The sequence below is a fragment of the Marmota flaviventris genome, chromosome 3 (genome assembly GCF_047511675.1).
Source record: "Marmota flaviventris isolate mMarFla1 chromosome 3, mMarFla1.hap1, whole genome shotgun sequence".
NCBI lineage: Eukaryota > Metazoa > Chordata > Mammalia > Rodentia > Sciuridae > Marmota > Marmota flaviventris.
The window spans coordinates 118,784,126-118,804,569 of NC_092500.1; the positions used below are offsets into that span (position 1 = coordinate 118,784,126).

Genomic DNA, 20,444 nt, shown 5'->3' on the forward strand with positions numbered 1-20,444 from the left:
AGTCACTCATCAAAATCAAAGACTTTTATTCCTATATATGGTATTTTCCAAATAACAGTGAAAATTCAGTTGTCTATAATGTAAGGTTGACTCAGCATTGATTATATAGGTATACTAAAGTATGAAGTATTACTTTCTTCCTCCAAACAATTTGAAAACAATGCAAAGGGGTAACTTTTCTGTAAAATGAAAAAAGAAATGGAATATAGTGAAAATATTTTTTAGAGTAGGATTAAGAATTAATCCATAGACTTTCTACTAGTGTGGAGAGTCTAAAAAGACAGCAAAAGGAAACCTTTTAGGAATTCAACTTAACAAAAGATGCCTTTTTGAAATGGCATCAAATAAGTCATTATGTATTATATATGCAAATTAAATAAATTTTAGCAACTAAGAATCTAGTGGGTGATGGGTGTATTTTTGTTGTTTTCAAAAATTTGTGATTAGACATCTTAGGCCCTTTTTTTCCCCCCTCAATTAATTTAGTTATTCTTGTGTATGGGCATATATCCTGTCATACAAATAAATACAAAGCAACAGGCATACAGAATAAGCAAGTAGAGTCAGTAACTATTTCATATATTCTTTTGATATATTATCAAATTTATATAGCTTTGTAAATCTACATAGGAGACTATGCATTTATATATTTAAGGCATCATTTGAATCTCCTAAGTACTCCCCTTTTTTATTAAGTACTCCCCTTTTTCATTAAGTACTATATGTTCTTTCTCTTTTATTCCTATATTCTTCCCCCATCAAAGACATAAATAACTCTGAAAATGTATATGAAATATCAATTTCTTAGAGTAGGAAGAAGCAGAACGATCCAGAAACTTAATCTTTACTGCTTGGGCATGTTGTATATTCCCATCAGTACTCATGTTGTCAAACTATACTATAAATGTTATTGTATTATTAGCCATTCTTTCCATAGTAAATTTTCAAAAGTAAAATCATTAATTTACAAACATATTACAAAAGAAATGATGCTTGTAACAGTAAATTGCAGTAGAATGTGATATATTCCTAGAGCCTTCAGAGAACTTCTTCTAAATTGAAACGAAAGACAAAAGTGGTAGCCTTTTCATTTCCTTAACCTACCCATGAGTATAGTCCTGTCTTTATTTCTCACTTTCTCATTTATTTTAGTTTTAACTTCTCTATAATTGGAACATTCTAGTTAGGGTTTCTGAGAACCACTATTAACATTCTGGGTTGGATAATTCTTTGTTTTGAGGGCAGTTTTTCTGTGCATTTTAGAATATTTAGCAGCATCCCTACTTACTAGATGGCTATAGCCATCTCTCCCAGTTTTAACAAGAAATGATTCCAGATACTCCACATGTTCCCTGGGTGATGACTATTATTATAGGTCTTAGCAGCTGATTATAAGAGCTTTTTTACATTTTTCCATAAAAGTTACTGTGACACTGCAAGAAGTAGCAGAAGAACCTAATTAAAATTATCAAGTGATTTTAATTTTCTTTAAATGTTCAGATTAAAAATTGTTTCACACTGATAGTTTTACCACTTTTTCCTGGTGTGTGTGTGTGTGTGTGTTTCTAGTAATAATTTTACTATGAATCTGAATATTCTAGTTGGCCAGAATTAAAACCTAAACAAGATAGGTTTTTACCATCAATGTTGTTCCTATGGGATGGGATCAAAAATGAACTATAATATGATCCTTTTCTAAACTTCTTATAAGATAGTCCAAAGACCTCTCCTGTACTTAATCAAGGTATTGTTTCATTTTGATCAAGCAAACTTCTCAGGACCTTAAATTTATTGCAAAAGATTGATCTGTATACACTTGCATTAGGCCTTCTATAATTTATCATATTTACTTCTTTCCATCAGGCGCAGGGTCAGAGCCAGGGCCAACTATCTTCAAGTAGTTTAGCAGGGGTTCCATCTTCCCAGCCCATCCAACATCCTCAGCCGGTAAGAACAATGTATTGCTACATTTAATTAATTAGTAGTAACCAAAATAGTTTTACATCTTTCGTGTAAAAGATGTAAAATTTTTTTGAATTCTTGATGTGAATGACTTGCTAAGGTGTTTTTGTTTTTTTTTTTTTGTCAGTGGATCTTATTTGTTCGTTTGTTGTTTGTTGTTTTGTTTATATGTGGTGCTGAGGATCAAACCCAGGCCTCATACATGCCAGGCAAGTGCTCTACCACTGAGCCAAAACTCCAGCCCCAAGTTGCTAAGTTTTTGAAAGGGAAATTAAAAAGTCATAGCATTTCTTTTTTTTTTTTAAGTTATAGGGAGACACAATATCTTTATTTTAGTTATTTATTTTTATGTGGTGCTGGGGATTGAACCCAGTGCCTCACATGTGCAAGGCAAGTGCTTTGCCACTGAGCCCAAGGCATAGCTTTTCTTGTGTTGGGTAGCAGTTTAGGAAATCTTTGTTAAATGTGTCTTTTTTTTTTTTTAATGAATCTTTATTTATTTATATGTAACGGTGAGAATTGAACCCAGTACTTCACACATGCTAGGCAAACATTCTACCACTGAGCTATGACCCCAGCCCTTAAATGTACTTGTAAACAATTTAAAGTTTAAAACAGCTATTACTTTATCTGCCTTCTTAAATGGTTCTTAACATAATTTGACAATACAAAAAGTATCAATTTGTTTCTGCTTATGTTTATGACTCATCCACAAATGAGCATTTTGTCATTTTTTTCCATTGTCCAGCAATGAAACAACTACTATAGGAAAATTGTTTTTCGAAAAAATTTGTTTTACCAAACTTCTGATTTGGGAGGTTTTGTTCCAGAACTCAAGATATTAGTGCAGTAGTAATATTCAGCAGTAAAATTTTTATAATCCTAAAATTAAATGTCTGTAGTTCACCGCTAATATTTGTTGGTGGTAATTTTTTTCAAGGAAATAATGCTTTTTTGGCATAATTGAATATAGGTATTTCGAACAAAATTCATAGCACTCCATGTGTAACACAAACTTAATGATGAAGTATTTCATTAATAGTTTCCCAAGGGTAGTTTTTAACCACCAAATTATAAATTAGCTTCTGCTTCCATTAAATTTTGAAACAGTCTAAGGTTATACCTTAGAACATTTTGGGAGAAGTAGTACCTCTGAGCAAGTGAAAAGTACTTGGTGATCTGCTTTTGCATAGTCACATTTGCTAATAATCAATACTAAAGTATACAAGAAAAAAATCACTTTAACATATTTTGTACACAAGGGAATAGATTGATTTGATTATACATGCATTTACTCAGTGACCAATACCTGTGTATCTTGTAGAAATTATGGATTGGGAATTACATGCTCTGTCTTACTCCTAACCTTTCTTCTAAACAGATTTCTATAATTTAAGCATTATTTCAAGTTTTTTTTTTTAATATTGATTTTTTTTTTAGGTGGACACTGTATCTTTATTTTATTTTTTTATGTGGTGCTGAGGATCAAACTCAGTGCCTCGTGCATGCTAGGCAAGCATTCTACCACGGAGCTGCAACCCCAGCCCCTAGAAATATATGATTCTGCAAAGATATCCAAAAAGCTGCATTTATCTGTTACTGAGGTTCCATATTTTAAAAGAAGTAAGAAGGGGGCTGGAATTGTGGCTCAGTAGTAGAGCACTTCCCTAGCACATGTGAGGCAATGGGTTTGATCCTCAGCACCATATAAAAATAAATGAATAAAATAAAGGTATTGTGTTTATCTACAACTAAAAAAAAAATTTTTTTTACAAAGGAATAAGAAGGGCTGGGATTGTGTTTCAGTGGTAGAGTGCTTGCCTAGCACGTGTGAGGCACTAGGTTAGATCCTCAGCACCACATACAAACAAATAAAATAAAGGTATTGTGTCCATCTACAACTAAAATTTTTTTTTTTTAAAAAAAGGATAAAATCCTTATGTACTGAAGATAGTCTGTTTTAAATGATTTATTATATATATATATTCTTTTTAATTGTGTTGTTTATTTTTATTTATTTGTTTTTAATGTGGTGATAGGGATTGAATACAGGGCCTCATGCATGCTAGGTAAATAAATTGCTTTACCACTGAGCTATCTCCCCAGTGCTAGAGTCTGTTTTAGGATGTGACTTTTGTTTTGGTTCTGTCAAGCCCCTACCTCACCTTAGGAAACTATCTTTAGTTGTATTATAAAGTAAGGTAAGAAATGCACCTTAGCTGAAATTTATTTCTTGGATATCTGGAAAGTAGTAAATATGGTACCAAAATAGCTTCCTCCTTCTGAAAACTTTGTGCCCATAAGCAACGTGGTGAATTATCTCACTAAATACTTTTTTCCATAGGGGCAACTATAGTCCTCAGGTATTCTTACTTTTCTGTTCAGCTGGGCATATGAACATTTTTTCTCAAGCAGCCACATCCAACAAATAGTACACAGTCTACATAAGCTTTTTGAACTGGTTTTGTGAGACATGTTTAGGCAAGGCATGATGCCAGCCTGTTATGCTGACTGCTTGACTAAAGTATTGATTATTAGACAGTGTGACTATGCACAAGCAGATCACCAAGTACTTTTCACCTGCCCAGAGATAGTACTTCTTCCAAAATGTTCTAAGGTATAACCAGCATAGATGCCTGTCATCCTAAGAAAAAAGTAAGGCAACTTGTTCATAAAATGTATTGTTCACTTTCTTTAATTTTTTTTTTTTTTTTTTTTTTTTGTAGTTGTAGATGGACAGAATACCTTTATTTTATTTGGTTATTTTTATGTGGTGCTAAGAATTGAATCAGTTGCCTCACACATGCTAGGCAAGTGCTCTGCCACTGAGATATAGCCCAGCCCTGCTTACTTTGTTTTTCAAATTGGTTCTTTTATAACTGCATCACAGTCAAATCCATTTTGATAAAATTATACAAGCATGAAATAATATCTTATTCTAAATATGACCCCATTCTTGTGAATGTACACGATGGTTGGATCACATAAATATTTTCATATATGTACATAGAAAAATTACATCAGGTTCATTTCACTGACTTTTCTATTCCTATTCCCCTTCCCTTGCCTTCATTCTGCTTTGTCTAATCTACTGAACTTCCTTTCTTCCCCTCCCACTATTTATTGTGTTTTAGCTTCCACATATCAGTGAAAATATTTGACTTTTGGGTTTTTAACTATCCATCATTCATATTCCCTCTACCCAGATACAGTTTGTTTTTGTTTGTTTGTTTTTGTTTTTTTAAGTTCAGATACTTGTGGCCGTCTAAAAATGGGTTAGATATGACTATTCTCATGGATCCTAAACGCTGTAGTAAACATGTAAACTGGGCTAGGGCTGTAGCTCAGTGGTAGAGCACTTGCCTTGCATGTGTGAGGCACTGGGTTCGATCCTCAGCACCACATAAAAATAAATAAATATATTTTTAAAAAAACATATGTAAACTTCTATAAAACAAGGATAAAAGCTAGCATGATTTATACAAAATGCAAGATTCTTTGTCCATATTATTATTTATTCCCTATAAGAACCCTATAAGGCATATCATTTCTATTTACTACTGGGAAAGCTGAGACCTGGAGAAGTTTGGGTAATCTAACTAAACTCACAGGAAGTGAAAATAGTTGAAATCCAAATAATCTGATTCTACAGCTCACCATTTAACTAATACCCAATTATGTCCAAAAATACAAATTAATATCTCTCCTGAACAGAAGGGGGATATCAGGAAGTCTTTATGGAAGAGAGATGGATGTTGGACTCTGAGACTCAGATATAAGAATAAAGACTGTTCTGTGCAATAAGAAAAATGGGGAAGATCGGGCATGAGCAGGGTAGAAGGCTTCCAAAGGTTTTAAAAAAGAAAACATGGAGCAGAAACAAATATATCCTTCAGTTTAATGAAGGTATAAATTTTGGAAAGAATTGATAGAATTCAAATTTTGTTGTGAATATGGTTCTGAATTAATGGGGAGAGAATTGGATTCTGTGCTTACCATTATCCAAATATAAAATGGAGATTTTTTTTCCCTCAAATGTATTCCTTTGTATAAAAAGGAATATTACCATGAATTCAAACCTGTATCTTAATCTCATATTACATAGCACCATCCTTTGAACAACAACCCAAAAAGTGTTAATGAGCTAAAACAGTTGAGGACAAATGTTTCTATAGAGACTTTAATCTGATAGAGTTTGGATTTTTTTTTTTTAAGCTAAGAGAATAAACATCAATTTGGTCCTTAATTCTTTTTTTTTTTTTTTTTAATATTTTTTACTTATTGATGGACCTTTATTTATTTGTACATGGTGCTAAGAATTGAACTTAATGCCTCACACATGCTAGGCAAGTGTGCTACCACTGAGCCACAACCCTAGCCCTGGTCCTTAATTCTTAAGAGAATGATTTTATTATTCTAACTATGGTATGTCATTACAAACAACTTGATTAAAAGATTAGGAAGTTAATACAGGGGCTGGGGTTATAGCTCAGTGGCAGAGTGTTTGCCTAGTTATGTGTGAGGCATTAGGTTCGATCCTTTAGCAGTACCACATTAAAACAAATAAAAGTATTTGTCCATCTATAACAACAACAAAAAAGAAGTTAATACAAAAATTGCATGAATATAAAACAAATGCAAAAAACTAATACTGTTCAAGCAGATGCTTGTTACTTTAAATTTTACCTCAAGACACAACTTGAAGGGAAAGTGTTGTACCAGAGAAAATTAATATTAATTTTAAAATTAATTTTCACTCCATTGAAAATTACATTTGAAGAGTTTAAGGGAGGGGAAACAATATTTCTGAATTAATATATTTATATAATTGATCTTATTTAAATATGTAAATGAATGAGTTAGATAATTGTAAATATTTCATTCACATTCCTTAAAATTTGAATATATTCAAGTCAAAAAAGTTTTTTTTTTTTTCAGCACCTCTCTTTTTTATTTATTTATTTTTTTTAAGTTGTAGATGGATACATTACATTTATTTGTTTGTTTGTGTGGTGCTGAGGATTCAAACCCAGGGCCTCACACATGCCAGGCAAGTGCTCTACCCTGAGCCACAACCCCCAATACAGCATCTCTCTTTCAATAAGAAAATGACTAAATTATCTTATATTCAGAGTTGCCTTAGAGTTGACAACATGATATATCTTAGGTTCTGGGGGAAAGCTTTATATAATTTAACAGCCATTTGTTCCTGGTTGTTCTTAATGTTAAAGTAAGAATACACTACAAGGATAATAGAAGTAAAGCAGCAGAGCATGGTGTTTCATGCCTAGAATCCCAGTGACTCTGGAGGCTGAGGTAGAAGAATCACAAGTTTGAGGTCAGTCTTGGCAACTTAGCAAGACCCTCAGCAAGTTAGCAAGACACTGTCCCAAAATAAAAAAATAAAAAGGACTGGGGATATATAGGTCAGTGATAAGCATTACTGGGTTCAATCTTTAGTACCAATAAATAGAGAGGAATAAAGCAAACATGACTGCTACCGCTGTTATTTCAGTAGTTTGGTGATAATTTGGTAATTTCAAAGAAGTAAGGAATATACTAAATGTCAAAATGCATTCTACTGTAAAATAAATAAATAAATTTTTTTAAAAAGGAACAAGGAATAAAAATACGAACAAAAAAAAAAAAACTACTGTAGATTATCACCTAACAAAATCCAAGAAACCAGTAAGGTAGCCATATACATAATAAATACACAAATTAATATTTTATCTTATGAGCAATAACCATTTATTTGTATGGATATATGAGGACAAATAAAGAACTGTTGTTTGCAACATTATTTTCAAGTAGCAAAAAATAAAAAATCGAAACAACCAAAATGTTCATTATTAACAGATTATTGTTTATAAACAGTATGGATTTGTATATTAAAAGAAAAAATTAAATTTGTTATGTTTACTATTACTACAAAGCCTTGGAAGTTACACAGTTCAGATTTTTTGTTCTCAGATTTAGCTCTTCTGAATGCTTTATCATTGCGCTACATCCTACATCCCCAGTCCTTTTTATTGTTTATTTTGATACAGAGTCTTCTGTGTCTCCCAGGCTTAGCAAGACCCTCAGCAAGAGTTGAACTTATGATCCCATTTCCCCAGCCTCCCAAGTTACTTGGATCATAGGTGTGTGCCACCAGCAAAGTTCAGATTTTTGTTAGGCAAAGGGGGGCACTAGTTTTAGAGCTAAGTTCTGTTTGCTTGATTTATTATAAAATTTAGTATTGGGCTAAAATTACATGTACAGGCCTTGCATATGGTTAATTCCCAGATGTCATTTCCCTTTGCCCCACATTGAGGTATAGCATTGTTTTCAAGAAAAGGAAACTTCATATTTATAATAAATGAGTAGTTTGAGGTATTATATCTAGTAAATGGTAAAACTAAAATTTGAAACTGTCTCATTCAAAACTCTATGCTTTTCTCACTGTTTTGTAACCGTAATCAGATTATATAATCCATAAAATAGACTAAAAGAGATTAAAGTAGGAGACTAGATGAGTCCACTGAAGGAGCCTAAGTGAGAGCTGATATCAAAAGAAAAGGGGTGCAAATGTGGGGTGGGGTAAAGAGCTATTTGGATATAGTGTCTAAACATCTTTGTAAAGACCTACTGTTGGAGTGTGGGAGGTGTTGGGTAAACAACCAGTGGTTTCTGAAGTTTGGAATATTGGTTAATTTTTCCTAATGATACTATCAGAAAGAATATCAGAAGAAAAACATGTAAGAGAAATTGATGAATTTGGTTATTATGTTTTAATTACTAAAATTATTATTAACAGATACTGAGGGCTTTAGTTAATATACCTCTTAGAAACATGATATGTTCCAATGATTTGAAATAAAATTGAATCATTAGTTGGACACAGTGGTGCACTACTGCATTACCAGCTCATGGGAGATTGAGATGGGGGGAGCACATGACTTCAGGAGTTTCAGACTGGCCCAGACAACAAAGTAAGACCCCAACCTCCCTCCCCCCTAAAAAGAACTGAATCATCATATTTTATTCCTAACAGCAGGGAATACAGCAGACAGCCCCTCCTCAACAGACAGTACAGTATTCACTTCCACAAACAACAGCCTCCACTGAGGCCACTACTGCACAGCCAGTGAGTCAACCTCAAGCTCCACAGGTCTTGCCTCAAGTGTCAGCTGGAAAACAGGTAAACTCTCAATTTCTGAAAAGATGCTAAAGAGGATCTACATGTAACTTGTCCTTTCAAATAGGTAGACTTCCATCCTTTATAATAGTGAAATATCCATTGAAGTTGGTTAATCTCAAGTGCAATAATGGAGTAAAAATTTGCTCTCTTTGCACATATGCATCATAAATGGATATATATATATACTGACAGCAGTGACAGGTTTATCAGTATAGAGTTACCGGTGTTAAAACCTAAAGGGTAGCTGGTGTGGTAGTGAATGCCTGTAATCCCAGCTACTCAGGAGGCGGAGGCAGGAGGATCAAAGTTCAAGGCCAGATAGGATACTGTCTCAAAATAAAATTTTTTTTAAAAAAAAGCACTGGGGATTTAGCTTATTGGTGGAATGTTTGCCTCACATGTGCAAGGCCCTGGATTCAGTCCCCATTAACACACACACACATATACACATACACACACACATACACAATCCTAATGGGTTAAATAAAAATGCTGGTAACTGAACCTGTGCCATTCTCTAGAAATATGTCAGCTATATCTAATATTCAGATATATCTGGTATTCTAGGTATATCTGGTATTTGCAATTATGCTTTGTTTTCAGGTGGATTTGTAAAAAATTTTCTCCCTTATTGCCTTTTGACAATAAGTTATAAAAGCTCCTTACATGAAATGATGCATTTTTTTTTTCTAAGATGTCCTTCTAATCATTTGAAAAGTACCTTGTAGAAGGTATGCTCTTCTGAATGGCCTTTCTTCACCTGTATCATAGATACGGTTTTGTTTGTACCCTTTTGCTTATATGTGCACAGTGTATTGTTACTGTCGTATTTCATCATATCTGAGATACTATCTATATAAAATGCACCATTATTTTATGAATCACTGAGTACATACCATCAACACATCAACAGCTATAAGATATATCCAAATTTTTCAAATGTTGAAATGACCAGGTAGTAGAGAAGGGTTATTTTGTCCTAGAATCAGTGAAATATATTAATTATACCTATTTTTATAGAGCTGCTAGACTTTTGTAGAAATAATATGGATACAGTCTGAATCACTGGGAAGAAACTTGTTTCAAACTTCATTAGCTACTTCAATAGCAATTCTAGATTTAGGGGCAGAAAACATGCCAATGGATTATGGTATGCAAAATATCTGCCAATAAACCTATTAAAAACAAACAACAAAACCCTTGCCTATGGAAAGGTTTATTTTTTATAGTCAGTGATGAAACATTACCAAATTTTTCTATAGTGAAAATGTGGAACAGTAACCAGTTTATTATCCTTTTTGTATCCCTGCTATTCTTTTTTCCCTGTTGTAATGTGGCATATTAACTTAAACTAATGTATGCAGGGTTTTGTTTGTTTGCTTCCCTCTTTTTGGCTAATACACAAATCTTGCTTTCAGCAGCCTTGCTTAAAAAAAAAAAAAAAAAAAAAAGTCTTGTCTGTTTTGTTTTTCTTTACTTTCTCAGCTTCCAGTTTCCCAGCCAGTATCAACTATCCAAGGCGAATCTCAGATCCCAGTTGCATCACAGTCCTCAGTTGTTCCAGTCCACTCTGGTGCTCATTTCCTTCCTATGGGACAGCCACTCCCCACTTCTTTACTCCCACAGTACCCTGTCTCTCAAATTCCCCTATCAACTCCTCATGTATCTACAGCTCAGACAGGTTTCTCATCCCTTCCCATTACAATGGCAGCTGGCGTTAATCAGCCTCTGCTCACCTTGGCTTCATCTGCTACAGCAGCTGCGATCCCAGGGGGATCAACTGTGGTTCCTAGTCAGCTTCCAACCCTTCTGCAGCCTGTGACTCAGCTGCCAAGTCAGGTTCACCCACAGCTTCTGCAGCCAGCAGTTCAGTCCATGGGGATACCAGCTAACCTTGGACAAGCTGCTGAGGTTTCGCTTCCCTCTGGAGATGTTCTATACCAGGTACTGTGTTAGCTAGCAAAAGAGGAGAGCATTGGAGGGTTTGATTTTAATAAGACAATCAAAAACCTAAAAATGTAGTAGTTGAGTATCAGAAGAACAGTTACAAAGGTTGCTGATCTTAACTAGAGAAGCTAAAAGGGTAAAATTCCAAGAAAAAGTAGAGTGATGATGTTTGATGACCTCCTTACCCTTTTTTTTTTTTTAAGACACAACCTGGAAGAAAAATGGTTAAATATTCAGTGTAAGCACACCAGGCTGTATGTGTATGTATATATATGTATATGTATATATAGATGGAATAAGAGTTGGCAATATGGTATCAACAAAAAAACTTCAGAGTTTAGATTTAGAAGATGAACATTCCATATATGACTGGAATGGCTAATACTAGAAGGAGTTTGCATTCTTCATGTAAGATTTGCTAAAAAGTAGATATATTTCTAGAAGGAATTAAGTTTATTATAATTCCTATTTAAATAATCTCCAACAGGGGAAAACCAGCAATTTAAAATATGATATGTAGAATGCTGGCTCCCAAAATGGAACCAGTATACTATTTCATTTCAAGAATGATGTTTAGATTATTAGTAAGAGAATGGGCTACTCTTCTTTGCTGTATGCTTCCTGCTACCCCACCCCACCCCATCCCCCCCCCCTTTTTTTTTTTTGCATGTTTTGCTGATTTGCTAATTTGATGCCCCAACCTGCACTAACTCACCTTCCTCATTTCTATCACAGGGCTTCCCACCTCGACTGCCACCACAATACCCAGGAGATTCAAATATTACTCCCTCTTCCAACGTGGCTTCTGTTTGCATCCATTCTACAGTCCTATCCCCTCCCATGCCTACAGAAGCATTGGCTACACCAGGTTATTTTCCTACAGTGGTGCAGCCTTATGTGGAATCAAATATTTTGGTTCCTGTGGGCGGTATAGGAGGACAGGTTCAAGTGTCCCAGCCAGCAGTGAGTTTAGCACAACAATCCCCCACTACATCCTCCCAGCAAGCAGTTCTGGAGGTAAATGGAATTATTGCATGTTTATATATAAAACATATATACTATGGGATAAAAATGACAAAGGAGAAACAGGCTTCCCTGGTTAAGAACTCATTTGGAGACCATGTCAAACTAACTTCTGAATGACTTTTTCTTACAGCAGAATGAAATGCCAATGTGGGGGCCTTGTTGCCACTGGCTGTTCTGTTGGGAAGTGAGTGTGCCTTGGAGAAGATTAACCCTATTAGTACTTCACTTCTCTAGCTAGTACTTTAGCCATTATTCTTGTCCTTTCACAAACTCATACCATTGGCAGTCATAAGAATATCTTATCCTACTGTGCTCTCAGCAATCATTTTTGCCCTCCTAGGAAAAAAAGGTCTGAGTTTATCTTTGCACTTTGCTCTGCCTGCCCTATTGCATACTTTTGGTAAGATGCTGGCTGCATGGCAAGTTGTAGTTTCACATTGCCTAGCAAATAGGTTGGCTGACTTCACACCATGCAGTCTTTATGAGAGACTAGCTTTAGAAACTTCCTTTGGAATTTTAAGATCACTATCTGTAGATGCTGAATATTAAGAACTCCTAGTAAATTTACTGCTTCTAGGATATAGGGGAGGGATAAGAGGAAATAAAGGGATCTTATCGCGATCATTTATCATGATAAATATGTTACCACCAAGATTTGAATTATCCTTTCCATTCACAGAGTACTCAGGGAGTCTCTCAGGTTGCTCCTCCAGAGCCAGTTCCAGTAGCACAGTCACAACCAACCCAACCTGTCACTTTGGTGTCCTCTATAGACAGGTAGGTAAAATCATAATTCTCTTTTGACTTGTAGATAGGATAGTATAAAACATCAGAATATCAAACCCTGAAATCTCATATTGAAAATGGAACTTTTTCTTTTTCAAAGTGCGCACTCAGATGTTGCTTCAGGTATGAGTGATGGCAATGAGAATGCCCCATCATCCAGTGGAAGGCATGAAGGGAGAACAGCAAAACGGCATTATCGAAAATCTGTAAGAAGTCGCTCTCGTCATGAAAAGACTTCACGCCCAAAATTGAGAATTTTAAATGTAGGTATCAATGACTTTGTGGCTTTGATATTGTTAAAGGAATTTAGCACGGAGAATAGTTTTTGAAATCAGAACCATTCATTTCATAAAATAAAGATACCTTATCTTTGCACCATATATAATTTATATAGCCCTTTTTTTTCATTTAATTCATACAATTCTTTTTGACTATCACATTTTTCAGAAAGTATAGTTTATAAATAATCTGTAATAGAGACAGCAACTAATATCATTGAAATAATTCTTAAGGCTTAGGGAAAAGAATAGAGTGAAAAAGACTTTATGTTCCTTTCAGACTCAGTAGTGGAAGATAAACAAGTAGCTCAAAGACTGACATCATCTTATAGGTATTCTACCAGTTCAAATATTGGTGCTTCAAGTTACAATATTAATACCATGCTTCCTCAGACATAAATATGAGCATTAGTCTGAATGACTTTTTCTCAGTGTCAGTAAAAAAAGCCAAGTATAGTCTTCAGAAATGAAGTATCTTTTCTTTTCAGGTTTCAAACAAAGGAGACCGGGTAGTAGAATGTCAATTAGAGACTCATAATCGGAAAATGGTTACATTCAAATTTGACCTAGATGGTGACAACCCCGAGGAGATAGCAACAATTATGGTATGTCTGCATATGGAGTTCCAAATTTTCCCCTATTACTTCATCTAAATATCCATTACCCTAGGCAACTATCCAATATTTGTAATTCATGTTTTATATTCAGTATTTCATTGGAATATAACCAGCACACCTAACCTGTGATTGTGATATTTTTGTGTAGAATCTGTAATTATTCATATTTCAGTATTAAGTATTGAAGTTCTTAAATAGGAAAGAGCTGCCAGGCACTGTGGCCAGGGCAGGAGAATTGCAAGGTTGAGACCAGCCTGGGCAATTTAGTGAGATGCTACCATAAAATAAAATTAAATGAAATGTAAAGTAGCAGAAAAGTACAAATTAAAAAGGGGACTGGAGCCTGATGTGGTGGCTCATGCCTATAATTCCAGCAACTCAGGAAGCTGGGGCAGGAGGATCACAAGTTCAAAGCCAGTCCCAGCAACTTAGCAAGACCCTGTCTCAGAATTTTAAAAAATAGAAATAAAAAGGGCTGGGGATGTGGTTAAGTGCCTGGGTTCAATCCCTGGGACAAAAAAAAAAAAGAGGACTGGCTCAGTGGTAGAGCGCTTGCCCAGCACATGTGAATCACTGGGTTTGATCATTAGCAGCACAAAAAGAAAAAAGGATGGAAGGGCTAACTTAAATACCAAATAAATAATACACTATATATGCAGATGGGATAAAAATCTTGTGGTAATTGAATGACCTAAAGCTTCAGAAATGTTATATTGATCAGAAGGACATCATTTGTTTTACAGGTAAACAATGACTTTATTCTAGCAATAGAGAGAGAGTCATTTGTGGATCAAGTGCGGGAAATTATTGAAAAAGCTGATGAAATGCTTAGTGAGGATGTCAGTGTGGAACCGGAGGGTGACCAGGGAATGGAAAGTCTGCAGGGAAAGGATGACTATGGTTTTTCAGGTTCTCAGGTAGGTTCACCAATCACATAGTGAAGCTTTGCTTATATAAAATACATCTGTAGTACTAAATTCGCCATGCAAAATGCCTTCTGATATCACATTGTGACTGAGAATAAGCATTCATGTTCATTTCACATGGTGATTTGCTTTGTCTAATTGAGAGTACATTTGAGAATGAACTTACTTTTAGTTTGTTTGGTTTTGTTTTTTAAGAAATTGGAAGGAGAATTCAAACAACCAGTTCCCACATCTTCCATGCCACAGCAAATCGGTAAATTTCTTCTTATTTGTTTTCTGCCTTTAACTTAAGAAGTTGTATGTGCCAATAATGAAATATTAAAGTTTCATGCGGTTGAGTTATATAACAAAAACTGCAATTACGTGATTTGTTTTTTTTCAGGTGTTCCTACCAGTTCTTTAACTCAAGTTGTTCATTCTGCTGGAAGACGGTTTATAGTGAGTCCTGTGCCAGAAAGTAGATTACGAGAATCCAAAGTTTTCACCAGTGAAATATCAGACACAGGTGAGGATTGATTCTGCCACATATTTAATAACATAAATCCTATAGCATCTCTGCTACAGTGGAAGCTTGGTCATCAAGCAGTAGCTCATGATGACACAGATAATAAAAACAAGTAGAAAATAGAGGTTTTAAACAGCAGATAAACATAAGGAGTAGGGAACTATTTAAATAATAGGATTAAAGAAAAAGCCAGAAAGGATAGCCATATTAGATGCAGCCTATGTATAATTCTGTATTGTGTTTGTTTCTTTTTTGTTGTTTTTAGAAATTATGTATGTTTTCAGAGTACTCCATGTTTCTTTTCTGGAAATAGATATTCACTCACATAAGCTGACTATTTGAACAAACTGCTAGTCAATTTTGCAGTATTAGAACTTGTTATTTTCTTGGGAGAAATATTAAACCTTTTTGATAACATGGCATTGTTGGTGATCAAAAAATAGGTTGTTAGAACAATGTTTAAATCCTTCCTTTTATATAAAGGACTATAAATATAACCTGTATTTTTGTTTTCCTTTGCAGTTGCTCCCTCTATACCTCAGGGCCCTGGAATGAATTTGTCTCATTCTGCTTCATCCCTTAGTCTCCAGCAGGCCTTTTCTGAACTTAGACATGCCCAAATGACTGAAGGACCCAACACAGCACCTCCAAACTTTAGTCACACAGGACCAACATTTCCTCCTTTCTTGGGTAGCATTGCCGGAGGCCCAACCACAGCAGCAGCCACACCTTCAGTATCAGTTCCTGTATCAAGCGGCTCTCTTAATGACATTTCCACATCAGTAATTCAGGCTGAGGTTACAGTACCCACTGAAAAAGGGATTGCTGGAGTTGCCACCAGCACAGGTGTGGTTATGTCAAGTTGTCTTCCTGTACCACCTGTGTCTGAGTCACCAGTACTTGCCAGTGTGGGTTCAAGTGTCACAATACCTGCAGTTGTCTCAATGTCCACAACATCCCAGCCAGTACAGGCCCCCACATCTGGGAGCATTGTTTCTAGTACAGGCGCTTTTCCTTCTATGACAGTTTCAACAGCTTCAACCTCTGCAGTGGGCAGTACTGCTGTCCCAGGTGCTAAGCCTCCAGCTGTGTTATCTCAGCATACAGCAAGCACTACTGGGGTAGCCACAGTAACATCAGTTTCTGCCTCCACTCCATTCCCAACCATAGCTTCACAGCCATCCCTTCAGCTTAGTAGCAGCACCTCTGCCCCTACTCTAGCTGAAACAGTGGTGGTTAGTGCACACTCACTGGACAAAACATCTCATAGCAGTACAACTGGATTAGCTTTGTCTCTCTCTGCACCATCTTCCTCTTCCTCTCCTGGAGTAGGAGTGGCTAGTTCTGTTTCTCAGCCTGGTGGAGTGCATCCTTTAGTCATCCCATCAGTGGTAGCTTCTACTCCTGTCTTTCCCCAAGCAGCAGGACCTACTTCTACACCTTTGTTACCCCAGGTACCCAGTATCCCACCCTTGGTACAACCTGTTGCCAATGTGCCTGCTGTACAGCAGACTCTCATTCATAGTCAGCCTCAACCAGCTTTGCTTCCTAACCAACCCCACACTCACTGTCCAGAAGTAGATGCTGATACCCAACCCAAAGCTCCTGGAATTGATGACATAAAGACTCTGGAGGAAAAGCTGCGGTCTCTCTTTAGTGAACACAGCTCTTCTGGAGCTCAGCATGCCTCTGTCTCACTAGAGACGTCACTAGTAGTAGAGACCACAATCACACCAGGCATCCCAACCACTGCTGTTGCACCAAGCAAACTCATGACTTCCACTACGAGTACTTGCTTACCACCAACAAATTTGCCATTAGGAACAGCTGGTTTGTCAGTCATGTCAGTGGCCACACCTGGGCAAGTTTCTACCCCAGGCAGCTATGTTTCAGCCCCAGTGAGCACTGCATCAGGAATGAAACCTGGAACTGCTCCCTCAAAGCCACCTTTAATTAAGGCTCCGGTAAGGTTCTTGTTAAACTATTATTAGATAAATAAGATCACATTCGTGCATTTTTCAACTTGGCCTTGCAAATTAATAATGTAGTTACAAAGCCTTGAAGATTATAAATGTAGTGGTCGTTCAGTCTTAAACAAATTAACAGCAACTTTAGGACATGAACACAAAGATTTTTCCCTTTTTTGAAATGTATATTATTATCAGGTAAAATGTAGACATTTCTCCTATTTCCCAAAGGGGAAATAAAGGCATCTATCAAAAAAATATGCATAGTAATAGTAGTTTGCCACTTTGTTTCAATTGAGAATAAAGGAAATTTTCTGCTTTCCATGTAAGTACAATTTGAGGTTCATAAAAACTGAAAGTGATAAAAGAGGAATTAGTCTAATCCTAGGAATAAAATAACTAAACTGTATTTTTTAATTCTTCTGTGGCAGATTTCCTCTCATTTTCCCATCTTCAGTATTGCTGATCTTTTTCAAAAATAACAAGGCTATATTGTGGCTACTGTATTCTATACTTCAGCTATCTTTCTGCGTTGCTATTGCTGTGAAACTCTTTGCAGTGGGGTAATACAGATATTTCTAAACTTAAAATAGGGTTACATACCCATAAACCCATCCTAAAATTGAAAATATAAAGTCAAAAATGCATTTAATATACCTACCTAAACATTGTAGCTTAGAACACAAACACTGTAAAATATTGGTTGTTTACCCTTGTGATGTCATGATTAAAAGAGCTGTGTCTCACTACTGCTGCTTAGCATCATAAGAGAGTATCGTCCCCTATTTTGGTAGCCTGGGAATAGATCAAAATTCACATGGTGGTAAATGCCTGTTGTCCCAGCTACTCAGGAAACCAAAGTGGGAGGATCACTTGATCCCAAGGGTTGAAGATCAACCTACTAGTCAGCATAATGAGACCCTATCCCCCACCCCCCCAAAAAAAAAAAAAAAAAAAAATCCAGGTGCAGTGGCATGCACCTGAAATCCCAGCAACTCAGGCTGCTGAGACAGGAGGATCACAAGTTCAAGGCCAGCCTGGGTAATTTAGCAAGGCCTTGTCTCAAAATGAAAATGGCTCTGGGGATGAAGCTCAGTGGTAAAGCACCCCTGGGTTCAATGGTCAGTACCAAAAAGATAAAGAAAAAAATTTCAATGTACGGTTTCTACTAAAGGCATATAATTTGTGTACTATTGTTAGTCAAAAAAAAAAAATTCATGTCAAACCATCCATCATATGTAAGGAACTGTCAGTTCAGAGTCTTTATTCAGATAAAACAAATTACTTGATAGTATTAGATTTTTGATGCCTTTTCTTATCAGACTTCCCTCTAGGTTTTATTTAAGTCAACCTCTGAGTTGTTTGCTTTTATTTTCCTTTTTCTCAGAAAAGTCTTGTTTTTCTTAGCAAATGTCTTGTTTTTCTATATCAAATGAGTAGCTCAAAGAGTCTGTCTCTTATGTACCTATAGACTTTGTCCTCTTTATTTATCCTAAGGAACAACCTTTTATTATATTTTACTTCATTTCAAGGGTATTTCAAAATAACACTTATAATTCTATTATTTTGTTATATTGTCCTTTATGTAAGACAGATATTAAGAGTGTACCCTTGGTGATAACTAGATACATTTTATTTTATGCTTCTGTATTAAAATTAATTGGTTTGCTCTTTAGCATGCAGTCTTTACTATTAGTGTCTCATGGACTTGAATTTCCATTCATTGTCTTAGGTGCTGCCAGTGGGTACTGAACTTCCAGCTGGTACTATGCCTAGCGAGCAGCTGCCACCTTTTCCTGGACCTTCACTAACTCAGGTGCCCCAAGATTTGGCAGATTTCTTTCTATGCTCCTACTTTTCTTCTTCGCAAAGCTTGTTTAAATAATTCACCATTGCATGACCTTGGCTTCTGGTTCCTTCTTGGCTTTGACTTAGTAACACCTTTCTTTTAAAAACCATGTAGCTGCACAGGGGTTATAGCTCAGTAGTGGAGCACTTGCCTATCATGTGTGAGGCACTGGGTTCGATACTCAGCACCACATAAGAATAAACAAAATAAAGGTATTGTATCCATCTACAACTAAGAAAATATTTAAAAACATAAAAACCATGTAGCTAATGATCCAGGCCCCACTTAAGCTTCATTATTATTTTGTTTAGAATTTTGCTTCAAGTCACCTAGAAAACATTTAATATTTTTTTATATTTCATGTGGGAAGAAAATATCAAAGTTTGACGTTTTGCCAGAAAACATTACTCTTTTTTTAATTCACAGTTTTTTTTTTAATATTTTTAGTTGTAGATGGACATAATATCTTTATTTTATTTATTTAGTTTCATGTGGTGCTGACACTGGGATCCAGTGCCTCACACATGCCAGGCAAGCTCTCTATCACTAAGCCACAACTCCAGCCCCCATTTATTCTTTCATAGAATAGCGAAATTGCTTCTTAAATGTAAGGGTAGTTTCTAAGCCAATGTGGAAATAAAAAATTTTATGTGATCAAAATTAACTATGGGGCTGGGGTGATTGTAGCTCAGTGGTAGAGCGCTCACCTAGCATGTGTGAGGTACTGGGTTCGATCCTTGGTACCACATAAAAATAAATAAGTAAAATAAAGGTACTGTGTCCCATCTACAACTAAAATCTATATATGTATTTTAAAAATTTAACTACGAAAATTTCTTCATTAAAAAAGAAAAAATATCCTTTTTCTGAGTCTAACCAGTTAGGTGTTTGTTTGTTTGTTTAATTTTTTTGAAAACCAGTTTTAAAAATGTTTTAAAAATCTTCAGTGTTTATCATTTCTTTCATTGACCACCTAAAGAAATAATTGGCTTACATATAGGTGTAATGTTGCATGAAAATATGTACTATAACTTTTAATATAAAAATTGACAGCTCAACAAGATATTAACATGTTTTATAAGATTGCTCATAGAGGGGCTAGGGTTGTAGCTCAGGGGTAGAGCACATGCCTAGCATGTGGGAGGCACTGGGTTTGATCCTCGGCACCACATAAAAAATAAATAAATATAGGGCTGGGGTTGTAGCTCAGTGGTAGAATGCCTGCCTCACACACATGAGGCACTGGGTTCAATCCTCAGCCCCACATAAAAATAAATAAATAAAGATTGTATCCATCTACAACTTTAAAAAAAAAAATCTTTAAAAATAAATAAATAAATATAATGAGTATTTTATCCACCTAAAAACAAGATTTTTAAAAAAAAAAAAACTTGAGAT

The 20,444-nt window shown here is 35.6% G+C and overlaps 1 protein-coding gene across 10 annotated transcripts in view; it reads left to right on the forward strand.

Annotated features, from left to right (window-relative positions):
• The window catches only part of Wnk1 (WNK lysine deficient protein kinase 1), a 135,572-nt gene that overhangs the window by 94,176 nt on the left and 20,952 nt on the right, over positions 1-20,444 (forward strand). For 2 of the 10 annotated variants that reach the window (XM_071610291.1, XM_071610298.1), the window contains 12 exons: positions 1,864-1,947; positions 8,999-9,145; positions 10,631-11,089; positions 11,828-12,109; positions 12,798-12,895; positions 13,005-13,167; positions 13,671-13,787; positions 14,543-14,716; positions 14,921-14,978; positions 15,108-15,230; positions 15,753-17,194; positions 18,930-19,013. In XM_071610291.1, coding sequence (XP_071466392.1) covers positions 1,864-1,947; positions 8,999-9,145; positions 10,631-11,089; positions 11,828-12,109; positions 12,798-12,895; positions 13,005-13,167; positions 13,671-13,787; positions 14,543-14,716; positions 14,921-14,978; positions 15,108-15,230; positions 15,753-17,194; positions 18,930-19,013 — 3,231 coding nt within the window. The remainder of the gene's footprint in view (positions 1-1,863; positions 1,948-8,998; positions 9,146-10,630; positions 11,090-11,827; positions 12,110-12,797; positions 12,896-13,004; positions 13,168-13,670; positions 13,788-14,542; positions 14,717-14,920; positions 14,979-15,107; positions 15,231-15,752; positions 17,195-18,929; positions 19,014-20,444) is intronic. The other 8 variants (XM_071610295.1, XM_027951012.2, XM_071610296.1 and 5 more) reach the window with 6 other exon arrangements.